Source organism: Porcisia hertigi, chromosome 9 (assembly GCF_017918235.1).
Source record: "Porcisia hertigi strain C119 chromosome 9, whole genome shotgun sequence".
NCBI lineage: Eukaryota > Euglenozoa > Kinetoplastea > Trypanosomatida > Trypanosomatidae > Porcisia > Porcisia hertigi.
Genome location: NC_090568.1, coordinates 427,882 through 440,397, shown reverse-complemented (window position 1 = coordinate 440,397; position 12,516 = coordinate 427,882). Strand labels below are relative to the sequence as shown.

General features: G+C 56.6%; 5 protein-coding genes across 5 annotated transcripts; all 5 read right to left on the bottom strand.

Moving 5' to 3' along the window:
* Positions 1-303: 303 nt before the first annotated feature.
* On the bottom strand, positions 304-2,100 carry JKF63_06913 (uncharacterized protein; the record flags this gene model as incomplete). The annotated part of the gene is made up of 1 exon (XM_067902860.1): positions 304-2,100. One exon carries the CDS (start codon positions 2,098-2,100, stop codon positions 304-306), a length of 1,797 nt encoding a protein of 598 aa, XP_067759219.1.
* A 1,545-nt stretch (positions 2,101-3,645) lies between these two features.
* On the bottom strand, positions 3,646-3,981 carry JKF63_06912 (uncharacterized protein; the record flags this gene model as incomplete). Its single annotated transcript, XM_067902859.1, has 1 exon — positions 3,646-3,981. One exon carries the CDS (start codon positions 3,979-3,981, stop codon positions 3,646-3,648), a length of 336 nt encoding a protein of 111 aa, XP_067759218.1.
* Positions 3,982-5,463: 1,482 nt separating this feature from the next.
* Positions 5,464-6,039, bottom strand: JKF63_06911 (uncharacterized protein; the record flags this gene model as incomplete). The annotated part of the gene is made up of 1 exon (XM_067902858.1): positions 5,464-6,039. The coding sequence occupies one exon, from the start codon at positions 6,037-6,039 to the stop codon at positions 5,464-5,466; it is 576 nt and encodes a 191-aa protein (XP_067759217.1).
* Positions 6,040-7,162: 1,123 nt separating this feature from the next.
* Positions 7,163-7,966, bottom strand: JKF63_06910 (uncharacterized protein; the record flags this gene model as incomplete). The annotated part of the gene is made up of 1 exon (XM_067902857.1): positions 7,163-7,966. One exon carries the CDS (start codon positions 7,964-7,966, stop codon positions 7,163-7,165), a length of 804 nt encoding a protein of 267 aa, XP_067759216.1.
* Positions 7,967-9,868: 1,902 nt separating this feature from the next.
* Positions 9,869-11,611, bottom strand: JKF63_06909 (uncharacterized protein; the record flags this gene model as incomplete). The annotated part of the gene is made up of 1 exon (XM_067902856.1): positions 9,869-11,611. The coding sequence occupies one exon, from the start codon at positions 11,609-11,611 to the stop codon at positions 9,869-9,871; it is 1,743 nt and encodes a 580-aa protein (XP_067759215.1).
* Positions 11,612-12,516: the final 905 nt, after the last annotated feature.

The following is a 12,516-nucleotide window of genomic DNA, read 5'->3' as shown; positions in this document are numbered from 1 at the left end:
AAATGACTCTACAGAGAAGCGACGGAAGAAGCACAAGCACGGGGGAGTGGAGCAGAGAAAGAGAGAGGGATCGCATTTTGCAAAAACCAAGTCTGTTCATCAATCGACTCTAATCAGTTCACCGGCAGACTGGCTATGCACTGTATCACCGATGTCACTTTTTTTTTTTTGGAGAGAGGGAGGGGGAGGGGGAGGGGGTGGGGGGGGGTGTTGCTACTTCTCTGTTCTGCGCCCCCCCCCCTCCCTCCCCCTCCCACTTCCCCCAACCATTTCCGTGGCATGTCCCTCTGGTCGCTAGAGAGATCAGTTGGTACCAGAACCCTGCCGCTGTTTCTTCTTTTGCTGTGCATCCGAAACGAGGCGGTCATCATAGTCGTCCTGCTGCATACAATAGTACCAGAGCACGGCCGACGCCGTGCCGACGCTGACGACGCCGATAGCCGCGATCAGCAGAATGTAGAGCGGGTTAAATTGTCTATGGTACCTGTGCGAGTTGGCGGGTGGCTCGGGGAGGTCGGTGAAGGAGATATGTATGCGGGCGACGCGGTGGGGATAGATGAACAGGTTCGTTTTGATACCTGTCTCCACGTACATTTGGTTGCCCTCCAGAAAGTCGTCAGGGACGGCGGAGAGATCGAGGGTCAACGAGTGCGAGGAGATGCCGTTTGCATTGCCCAGATACTCTCTCAACAAATCCAATGAATCCAGTTTCACCTCCTTCATTTGATTCTGGGTTTTGCGCGGCGAGGCGAAGCAGAACACAGCACTGAAGGCGGAGGAGTCCCATAAGGGCGTGTTCATCGAGAGGTAAAATCCAGCGTCTCCAGGTGAAGGCGGCCGCTGACCTGAACCTGCATAGCCGGCCACAATAAATTGGAACAACTCTTCGTTAATCCCTAGTTCACTGTATGTACCCATGAAAAGTACAGAGTCCACCATTACAACCCAGCGTAATGTGTTGGCGTTAGGCGGCACCTCGGGGGGTGTCGTCAGCATGTCCTGCACTGTCGCGGCCATGATGGCGTCGTTGGAGAGAAATGCGTATTTCCAAGTGACTGAAAACTCCAACGTGCTGTTGCGTGTAGTCTGGATGCAGTACTCCCCTTCCACAGTCCCCGGCAAACCTAACGCCACATCATCCTCGCTGACGCAGGGATACTTGTTCTCGAGACTGACCTCGACGTCCAGCGGCCGACTTTGGCAGGTGTATCCACCCCTGGTTTGCAATAGGAAGAAGTCTCGCGGGCACACACATGTCTGAGACGTTTTCGGGTCACCGGTGATAGTCCCGCTGCACTGCTTCTGTTGAGCCGCAGAAAGTGCCATGTATTCAGCTGTGGTGTACTGTTGGGGAGTTCCACTGCATGCGATGATGACATCGGAGGAGTAGGCGTTGAGGCCCAATGAGCAAGACACAGGGGTCAGCGCTGCAGCCCGAGACGCCAGCGTCTCAGCTTGGCGGTGGCGCACGTTGTCGGATGTCTGCGGCGGCTGTGAGGCCGTTATATACGACGTGTTTGTTGCTATGGAGTGTATAGCTGCATGACTCATGAGCTCGTTCTTCAGCGGCGCGAGATGCGGCGACATGAAACCCCCCATCTCTGCACTATGACTTGAGTCTGCCTTCACCTGAGCCAGGAGTGTATCTGTTTCGTTGTCAAGAGGGGCACCGATCACGACATATGTAAGTGTGCGGAGGGCTCTCGCACAACCCGTCACCGACCGAATAGCAGATCGCACTACGCTTTGTGAATGCTGCAGGTACTGCGTCATGTACGCCAGCGGCGACGTGGGATCGGCACCCTGAATCGGGATTTGCCCCGCAGAAGGGTTGAAGAGGCTATCCTCCACGAATTCGTTTGCGACACTTCTGATCTCATCCTCATCATTGCTGTCGTATCCGCGAACGAGGAGCTCGAGGGCAGCTCCGACTCGCTCTGCATAGGCAGCGAAGGAGTAGAAGTTCTGACGTCGCTGCGCTGACGACGACGCAGGGGTTGAGGCCACTACTGCCGCTGCTGTGGGGACCAAGAGGGCAGCAAACAGAAGCACAACTACCACCGCTACCAGGACAGACCTCAATACAGTGTTGGGTGCCATATTGAAGAAGTTTTGTAGAGTCCTTCAGAGGTAGAATGTTCGTCTCTATTCGATTTCTTCCTGTGCGTCAAAATGGGAAGGCGGTGGTGTGTTGGATGTGTGTGTGTGTGTGTGTGTGTGCGTGTAACAGGAGGGAAGGGGAAGATGGGACGGCGTACACACACGGAAAAAAAGGAAAGCCAAAAACGGACAATGGGAGGAGTTGTGTGACGTCTATCCTCCTGAGACAGGCTGAAGGAAAGAAAGATGCAACGCAAATCTCAATCGGCGCAAATATATATATATATATATATGTGTGTGTGTGTGTGTGTGTGTGTGTGTGTGTATTTGTCAAGCGTGTATGTTAGCTCCGAGAGTACAGAGACGGTCGGAAGGGAAAGAGGGAGCAGCAAAATGGGTTTTGAGTGTCACTGTGAAACGATCCAGTGAAAATAAAAGGGGGGATGGATAGATGAAAAGAGCGCTGCAGCGTTTACCAAATCGCTGATAGTCAGAAATCCCCAGTCAAACGTGCAGAGTATGTGAAAAGAGAAAGAGATCAATAATACAAGGGACTAGGCGCGTGCGCACACACACACACACACACACACACAGAGGGGGCAGCCTATGGAGACGATGGGGAGAGGCCGAGGACTGACGAGGCAACCAAAAAAGGAGGAGGAGGAAATACAATGCGAGTGGGAGAGAGAGAGAGACGGAGAACGCCAACATAAACTCTGTTAAAGACGCGCACGTTCGCATGCGAGCGGCGGCGATGGTGGCGTGTTGCTATCTGATGTCAACAGGCCGCTAACCGTTGGGTACAACGAGGCAGGTCCCCAAACGAATTTGCTTCCCCCGTCTCGTCTTGCTGCAGTATGAACCAATACACGGGGGGGGCAGGGGGCAGGGGGCAGGGGGCAGAGGGCAGGGGGGGGCAGGGGGGGGCAGGGGGGGCAGAGGGCAGAAACATTTCCTGGGAGCCCCTGATGTTGCAACTGCCAAGCCTGCGGGAGACGGTGGTAGGCGTGGACCCATTCTTTCGCGCTGTTTGTCTGAACGAGATGGTGGGGAAAATGGTAGGAGAGTTCCGCATGACGGGGAAAAAAAAAGAAATCGAATCGAAAAACAAAATGTGCGGCGCTCGCGCTTCATAGGGAAGACTCGGGCAAACCTGCCAATAATGGGCTGAGGGGATGTGTGGAAGAGGGGAGGGAAATAGGGAGTAGGGCGGGGCAAGCATACGGTGATATGAACAGGACGTGGGGAAGAGAGAAGGAGGAGGAGAGCCCTTTTGGGCGTTCCGCCGCATTGACGCACCCATACCTGCCCTCTTACGCCACCGCTTTCAACACGGCCAAATACTAGCCGCCCTCCCACCCCACCCGAGATACACGTGCACATGCACACAACAGAAGATGGAGAAAAACAGCAAAAAAAAAGTGTTCTCTATGATGGAAAAGCACTCGTTTGTGAAGAGAAGGGGGAGAGAGGCGGACGCTTTACCGCCCGCCTCCCACCCTGCACTTCCTCTCACACGAGATGCAGACACACAACCGGATCAACTCAACGGGTCGAGTTCGACACAGCCTTTGTGCCCTCAGCCATGGCGTGCTTCGCGAGCTCCGCTGGCAGCACAAGACGCACCGCCGTCTGCACCTCGCGTGCGCCCAGCGTCCGCTTCTTGTTCGTGCGAACAATCAAGGCAGCCTCCGTAGCAATGCGCTCGAACACGTCGTTCACGTACGAGTTCATGATTTTCATCGTGCGGCTCGACAACGACATCTGGCTGTTGATCGCCTTCAGTGAGCGGCTCACGTACACGTTCCACGAGCGCTTCGGCTTGCGGTGCGACTTGTGCGCGGCGGCAGCCTTGCGGGGAGCACTGCGAGGAGAGGCCATTGTAGTTCGAGTGGGTGAAGGATGAGGGGAAAAAGTGTGCGAGCGTTTGGGCTTTGGCGGATATCGTGCTGAGAGGAGTTGCAAGGATCAGAAAGAACCAAAGAAGAATGATGAGAGGTGTTTGTTGGGAGGGAGGGGGGGGGGTGAAGGTAAGGTATGTGAATGGAGTCATGCGCGTGGAGATCGGTGGAGGAATCTGGCAACGGTATCGTGTCGCTGTTATACACTCATTTTGGTGGTGAACATCAGCTTCACAGATGGGTGTTCATTCGCAATACCGTGTTTCGTCTACAGCCACCCTAAACCCTGTGCAGCAGCGCCAGAGGGGGCGCGGCGGCGTTGTTCTCGTGTCTGTGGGTGAGGTGAAAGGCTCGACAAAAAGGCTGTGAACAAAGGGTGTAAAGAGACCAGCGTTGGATAATCATGATTCCTGTTATGATCAACTTCTCTTTTTTGTGTGACTGGGTGCCCTTCCCGAGAAATTCTTTTTTCGTTGTCTCGGCGTACCGTGACGCGCTCTCGTTTGTGAATCAGCGCGTGAGGCCGCTCTTATCATGAGAGACAAAGCGGGGAGGGGGGGGGGGATGAAAGGAGGAAGGAGGCACACGCCTCCCCGCGTGTGGAGAATCCACATGGAGGTGGGGGGGGGTGAGTGTCCACTACCCCCGTTTTTCTCCCTGCAGGCCAGACAGCCTGTTACCCTCGCCCCTCCCCTCTCCCCCCCCTGTCGATGCCAATTCACTTCTGGTGGTGACAAGCTCCAGTGCCTTTGATGTCAAGAGGTCAGATCACTGTACGGCTACGAGTGTTAAGAGTGTGGAGGATCCTGGGTAGCGCTGTGTCGCAGTGACACGATCGTATCGCGCTCAGTCCCGACCGCCTGCCTCGGGAGGGAAAGGGGATGGGGAGGGGGGAGGGCGCTAAGCCGCACCGAGGGATACAGCAGGAGGTGACTGGCATGGATGGGGTGTGGCTGTGAGAGGACGACCTGCGAAGGCTGGGTGGGGGAGAGGGGGGGCGGTAGGATCTGGGCCAGAGGCTGTGCCCAGAGGGCTGAGTCTGCCATCGCTGCGACCCACGCGTACTGCTGCACCTGCGCACCCCGTGGATGGTCCTGGGAGATGGCTGGGGTCAAGTGTGGCGTTGAGCTCATATGCCTCCTCCTTCCCTCCTTCCCTCCTCCTTCCCCCCTATCTGGCAGGACGGGGGGGGAGGGGAGGAGGAGAAAAGAAGATGTGCGCCTCGCAGGGCCTGGCCCATCGCTGCTTGTTGTCATAGTCCCTTGATCTACCTCCATTCGAGTGCAGGAGGCAGACCGAAGGAAAGCACGACCGGGGTAATCGATCGCAGCCAAAACAGCCACATCATCATCATGAGAGGGGATGAGGGAAAGTCGAGTGGGCGGGGTTGCTGGGAAGTGACGGGGTCGGGGAAAACGCAGCCAGGCGATTCCCCCCTTCCACATGTACACTCCCTCCCCTACTACGCCTTCATGCTCTTGGCGAAGGCTTCGGACTCCATTGCCTCCAACTGCTGCTTGGCGACCTTACCCTCTCGATATGCCAAATTGCGCTGATCCATCGCCATCCCCATGAGAGCTGTCTGTTTCTCAATGCCTGCAGACGCCTCGCGAAGCATCCGAACGTCGCACGGCAGCTGCGTGCACGTTGCAGAGAATATAAAAAGCCCCAGACAGGAGATGGGTGTGGTGAGACGACGCACACGTGAGTGCTGCACCCACCGCGCCAAAACGGAGTTCATGGGGTCCGAGTAGTTCAGACCACGGCTAACGATCCATGCACTGACCGCCAGCCAGCAGCACTGGAAGCCCACCGTCATGGCCGCGTGATTCCATGCATTCGTGTACATACGGTGCTCCATGTAGTGGTTCCCATAGACACGCTGAGCATCTTCAATACGTCGAACGTACTGTATAGGAATGTCCAGGGCTGCTACCTCCGCCGGATCCGTCACGAACGGTGTCTCGGACGGCGACTCAGAAGCAATAGGGAAAGCCCCTCGGCTGCTCGACGACCCGTCTGTCTTGGGAGCCTGCATGACTGCTGTGCAGTGGAGCGACGCCTTACGAGTGTTTACGGGGGACGGGGGAGGAGCAACGGGATGCACCCCCTAGCGAGAAACAAATCTGCAACGTCTCCAGTGGATTATTAGGAAGGAAACAACAGGGTGCCACGTTCTGCTGCGCGGTGTGTAAACACGATGCGGACTACAAGTAGACACAGGCACGTGAATAGGCGCGCATGCGTGTGTGGAGGGAGGGGGGAGGAAATGAGGGTGTTGAAAAAAAAAGCAGAAGAGAAGTGCGTAGGAGGATAAACGGCGATACGTAGAGGCAAGTACATGGATCACGCCAACAAACAGGCGCGCATGCACACAGATAGTGAAAGCGAGGTCAACAAAGGTGGAGAATCCCCCTCCCCCCCCCCCAGACTACGAATGGAGATGTAGGAGCGCTTCGTTTCGTTGCGGCTTTGCAAGCGCCTGCAGGGGGGGGGGAGGCGTGGTCCAAACGAGATGCCACTCAGCCCAGTTAATCCTCTACCCCATTCACAGTAACGAAGACAGGACACAAAAGCACGCACGTAACGGTGAAGTTCACAGAGAAGTGATCTTGTCACATGAAGCACAGTGCGGCGTGTAAGGGTGGGAGGCGTAGGTGGACCACCCTCGCTCTATTTGGCCGTAGACCTGCCATCATCAAGGAAGAACGTGAGACCACTGTCAAGACGCAGCACCGCATCCATTCATCACCTCATTCTGTGCGTGCGATCCACTTTGCGACAAAACTCGCTTCGAAAGTCAAGAAGTGCCATTCGCGACAGACATCGGCAGTGAGCGGCGGGGGGGGGGATGAATGACCACCCTCGAAGCATAGCACCAGAACATAACAAGCATACAATCGAAAGCAGAAGGTGACCACACAGACACACGCAAGAGGGTGAGAGAGGAAAAGAAAACTCCACCCCGACCCCCAGCCCTCCCTGGTTCACTCAATACATCAAAGTGCAAAAGTCTCTTTCGGCGTGGGTGGAGACTGGGAGATAAATCGACGGCAGTTGCAATGAGGGCACGAAGCAGTGTGTCCCATGCGAAGCCGCGGCTGGGCCTCCCCCCACATTCCCTCCTCTCTCCTGCCCTCAGTCCGTGCCACGAACGTTCTTCAGTGAATTGTTTTGCGCATTTTGGTGAGGGCGCCGGGGCTTCGCTGACCGCTACTTCTGCGTCGTGATCGATCTATTGGACTGCCACCGCCATCGTGGCTGTCAACACTGCGCAACCGCTTTACTGACCGGCAAACGTTCGTAATCTCTTCTAGGCTGGTGCGCCGACTGTCATCCTCGATGTCAGTCGTATAGCCACCTTGTTGTACCTTGGTAGGTGGCGACGTGTAATTTTTTTTCTCGGGTGTCGCGCCATGCGTATGAGGTCGTGGACTAGTAGCCAGCTGTGCTTGCGCCAACTCGGCAAACCCCCGCAGTTCTTCCGTCTTCTCCGCCTCATCGCTTAGCTGCTGTTCCAAATGCTGCACATGCGCTGCGAGGGAAGCGTGCGCGCGGGTAGCGCACATGGCACGCGCCATCGACTCTGTCGCGGTGAGTGTTCCACGAGTGGCACTCTCCTCTAGTGCTACGAGGCGCAGCTGCATTGTACACCAGGAGCTTTGCGTCTCTCGCAGCCCCGCCAACTCCATCAGCATGCCTTCATTCTCTCGAATCAGCTCGCGGACAAGCGTGTGTCGCAAAAGAGTAGCGACATCGGCAGTTGCTTCAGCACCAACGACATCCGTTAAGGGAATCGGCACCACAGATGGCTTGCCTGCGTCATGCAGGTGGCGGGAGGGCGTGGTGAGCAGGGGGTTTGCTGGGGCATCGCTCCTGTTCAGAGGAACGTCCACCTCACGCGTGCGCATCACAGTGGCCGGTCGATGACCGGGATAAGTATTCAGACCCGTCAAGGACACCATAGCGTAAGCGCTTGTGCAGCGGCAGAGCGAATCCCACACGGGCACGTATCGAGAAGCAAGAGGGAAGCGGAGGTCGATGCGCGATGTGAAGATGCGTAGCAGTGCACCAAAAAAATGTGCGCTGAACACAGCCTACCTCCTTTTCCTCTTCTCAACGAGCGAGCCAGATGTCTGTCTCCCTTCGTTTGGGGGGGCTTTGGCGCCACGTTTACAAGAGTGGTGGAATACCCTTCCCTCCCCTCCCCTCCACACACACACACACACAGACACACACAGACGGGTTGTACTGTATGTGCCAGACGAGTTCTGGGAAGCGCGTGTCTGCGTGGGGCAGCGGCAATGACAAATTAAGCAACGACTATAAGCGGTCTTTAGGGAGGCAAAGAAGTAGCCATTGTGTTTGTGGCGGAGATGCTCGACACGCAGATCACGAGACAAAAAGAAAGCGAGTGATGTAAAATGGAACAGGTATGGCTAAAAAAAAAAGAGATCCTTCATCACCAACCCCTCACGCGAAGTCCAACTATACGGTCTATCTTCTAATGAGTATGTGCCTCTCTGCGAGGGTGCAGTGGGGCGAGTGCCCGAGGTGTGCGCTGGAGCAGATGTGCAGAAATCACGCGAGTGCTGGTTAGTCATGGTAAGCAGAGGAGTGGAGAGAAGAAGCAGGGAGGGGGGGGGGAGGGAGGGGGGGATCACACTTAGTCCAAGAGAGTGGAAAGGAGATTCAATGTACGCCTCTCCCCTTTTCTTTCCACAGTCTCCTTGTCTGCCGTGGGCTCAACGGATGGCTGCGAACGTGCAAGTTTGCTACACACACACACACACACGAAGCCAAACACGCACCATTCACGGCAAAACCACTTTTTCGAGGGGGAACAGCTTTTCACCGTGCGCTCCACAGACAGGCGTCTCGACCAAGCGGAGGAGGTCATCGCGAGAGGCCCCAATCGACGAGAAGAAGAGCTGACGGAGCTGCACTTCCTTCCTTTCCCCTCAAAAACAACAGGTGCGTACACACTCATAAGGGTAGAGTGGACAAGAAACGCTCAACCAGAAATCTTCGCCTTTTCTTCCCTCCTCCTTTATAGGGTGAAGATGGAGCCATCATATCAACATCCACTGGACATCACTCACTTGACTGCTGTATGTGTATCCCTTATTATTATATACACGCAGTAAACTCATTGGCAGCAGCATCGGCGAATAAAAACCGAAAAAGGCACCGATGGGAGGGGAGGGGGGGGGCTCTGAGGTGTTTGTAGATCGACAGCGTTGCCATCCACGAGCATGTACGCAAACAGATAACAATGCAGAGGACACACTGCCATTATGGATGCGCATCGGTGTCTCGAGGGAGATGGATGAAAAAGACAACATCGGGGAGAGAGAAAATAATGAGCAGACAACAAACACAGCACCAAGGCACCCCCTTCCTGTCAACGATAGGCCGCTAACGTGACCCCCCACCTCCCCAATTCTCTCTTCCCCCACGGAAAGGGAGGCGCGGGCATTTGCACAAGAGAGAGAGATGCACGAACGCGACGAAATCCGGGCAAAGGGGAGAGAAAAAATGTGAAATGAGAGAAGACGTGAACTGCGCTTGGCGAAAAGCGGATCCACTCTGGCAGAGGCAGCAGAGGATGCAGACTACTGTTCTCGGCTCAACAGGAGTGCCCCCCCTCACCACCCCCCACCCCAGCCTTGGCTGGTCTTCCGATCGGGTTCTTGCCCGAGATGGACTGCCAAAATAGAAAAATGTGTGCTGAGTCACACCTTTTTGCCGTGGCGCCGCGTGTCCCTTCTCTCATACTGCTGAGCAGTCACATCGCAGAGACCCCCATACACCAATCCACCACCATCACCACCTCCATGCCCGACAGACACGTACACACACAGGTGCTACTGCAGGGGCCTAAAAATATCCTCGACGCTCTTGACACGTTGAAAGGCGCGAGCTCTGCCAACCTTCGTGAAGAGCGCACCATCATCCACGTACACGAAAACCGCTTTGCCATTGTTCTCCCCAAGCAGGCCGTCGTGCAGCTTGTAGAGACGGTGCCCATCCGGCGAGCGCGAGGGTGTTTCGTCCAACACGAGTTGTTTATCCTCTGCGAGGGTCTGCAGAAGAGATACGCTCACCTTCCCACCGTTTTGGCGCAACATGGCCTCGTATGTACGCTGCCGTGCAGATGTGCTACTCGTGCCGCTTGCCTGCGCCACCTCCGAGTGGGCCATCTTTTCGAGGATAAGAAGAAGGCGGTACTGCGCGGAGTGCAAGACACCTGACCACTCACGTGACTCCTGCAGCGCCTTGCTAGCGCCGCTGACGGCTGAGGCAGGTGAGAAGGTCCGTAGCAGTTGCGTCACCACCTGGCCATGGGGCTGCACAAGGGCTTTATTGAACGAGGTCGACATACCCTGCCGCGCCTTGCCGTTCCCGAAGGCCTTTTCCAGGGGGATAAGCCACGCATCGTACAGTCGCTGCGCTGCACGCAGTCGACGGTCCAGCGCGGACTGCAGGGGCGAGGAGGTAAGCAGAGGGGTGGACTGGCAGGCGTACAAGAGCGTCATAACAAGCCGAAGAAGCCAGCGGCACTGCCTTTTGAACTGGTCGGCATCGCCGTAGTAGTCCGCGCGGAGCTGCTCGGCAGTCGCTTGCAGAGGCTGCAGAAACCACCGCGAGGCGAGCGAGGAGGGGTAGTGTTCCAAAAGATAGTAATTCAGGGCTGGGAAGAGGAGTTCCCCGCCACTCAACAGCGCACATCCGAGGCGGAGGCCGGAGGACCCCTTGGGCGAGCGGTGAAGCGCGGAAGGGGGCTGAAAAAGCACGTCGGAGAGGCGTGCGAACAGGCGCGTCCTCACTGTGGGCACTAAGAGAGCAGCAGCGTCGCGCAGAAGCGAGCTGAGCCTTACGTTGCCGTCCCTCATCCACTCGGACACCAGCGATTGTGGCATGACACCGTCGCTGGATGAGTGAGACCCACACGCCACATCTGCCGCAGCGGCGGAAACGGCACGCGGCACGGCAAATACAATATCAACACAGAAGGCGCTGAACATAAGCATGGAAGTGAGCTGCGCACCGCTGCACCGTGTAGTGCCACTGTGCTCGCCTGGGGCTCCGGACAACGCTGCGCCGGCTGCCGCAGTCGCGTCTTCGACACCTGCCGCTTCCTCGGCGAAAGCAAGAGTCTCTTTGGAAGACGTCCACAGTGCAGCTGTTGCCTCTGACGTTTGCCACGCTGCTGTTGTGATCCCTCGCAGTCCGCGCGTCACACTCTGCAACAATGCGAAATCCTGGCCTTTTGCGCGACGCTGCTGCATCGCCGGCGACGGTGCGGTGCCTTCCTGGCGTATTTTACTCATCATGTCGATCGTGGCCTCTACGTAAGATCGAAACCCCCCGAGAGACTGCAGGGAGCGCACTGTGTCGGCAAAGCTGCTGCTCATGCCCACGTACAGTCCACCTGCGCTGGAACTAACAGAGTTGGAGACGGCGGACGACGAAGCTCCGCAGAACACAGGTGGCAAACCTTCCTGGCTTTGAGAAGTATTGCGCCGCTCATTGAGCAGCACCTGAGAGCGCTGCAGAACCCGAGTTGTGCTGGCAAAGAGCTCATCCACCTGCGATGGGTTAAACATGCTCAACGCCACTTGCACCTTCCGTTGCGAAAGAGCGTGAGATACTTCAAAAGCTGAGGGTATTCATGATGTGCAGAGGCCCGCGTCTCAGTACAGCGGAGGGGGCCGGAGGGGCGCGCGGTTAAAAGGGTGAGAGAGAAGGAAGGTGCAAACCAACTAGGCAACATAGACGCAGGCCATCATGAAGAGATTGGAGGAAGGTGTGTGTGTGTGTGTGTGTGTGCGTGGGTGACGGGGGGGGGGGGGGCATGCGAGTACGTGAGGGGGTGACTGGCAAACACGGGTGAACAGATTAGCGGTATGTCATCAGACCCCCAGTGTCTAAACGAAGCTTGATGACGCAATATGTCCTCCACACACCAATAAGTCTCGACCGGAAAGAGCGAGGGGAGTCAAAGGAGTGTGTGCAGCATGGTAGCTATTCAATATGCCAGCACAAGCCCTTTCACCGACTGCACCCCTCCCCCCTTAGCAGTCTTCTCGTTTTGCTCTTTTGTTTTCACATAAAGTGCGTGAATCGCAGAAAAACACGGAACAAAGCACAACGAAGATGAGCAGCATCGCTCCAGTACCTTGGCAACACAAACGGGGAAAAAGGGCAAGCAGCGATGGGCCAGGCCCTGCGAGGCGCACATCTTTTTTTCTCCTCCTCCCCTCCCCCCCCGTCCTGCCAGATAGGGGGGGGGGGGGAGGGAAGGAGGAGGGAAGGAGGCATGTGAGCTCAACGCCACACTTGACCCCAGCCATCTCCCAGGACCATCCACGGGGTGCGCAGGTGCAGCAGTACGCGTGGGTCGCAGCGATGGCAGACTCAGCCCTCTGGGCACAGCCTCTGGCCCAGAACCTACCGCCCCCCCTCTCCCCCACCCAGTCTTCGCAGGTCGTCCTCTCACAGCCACACCCCA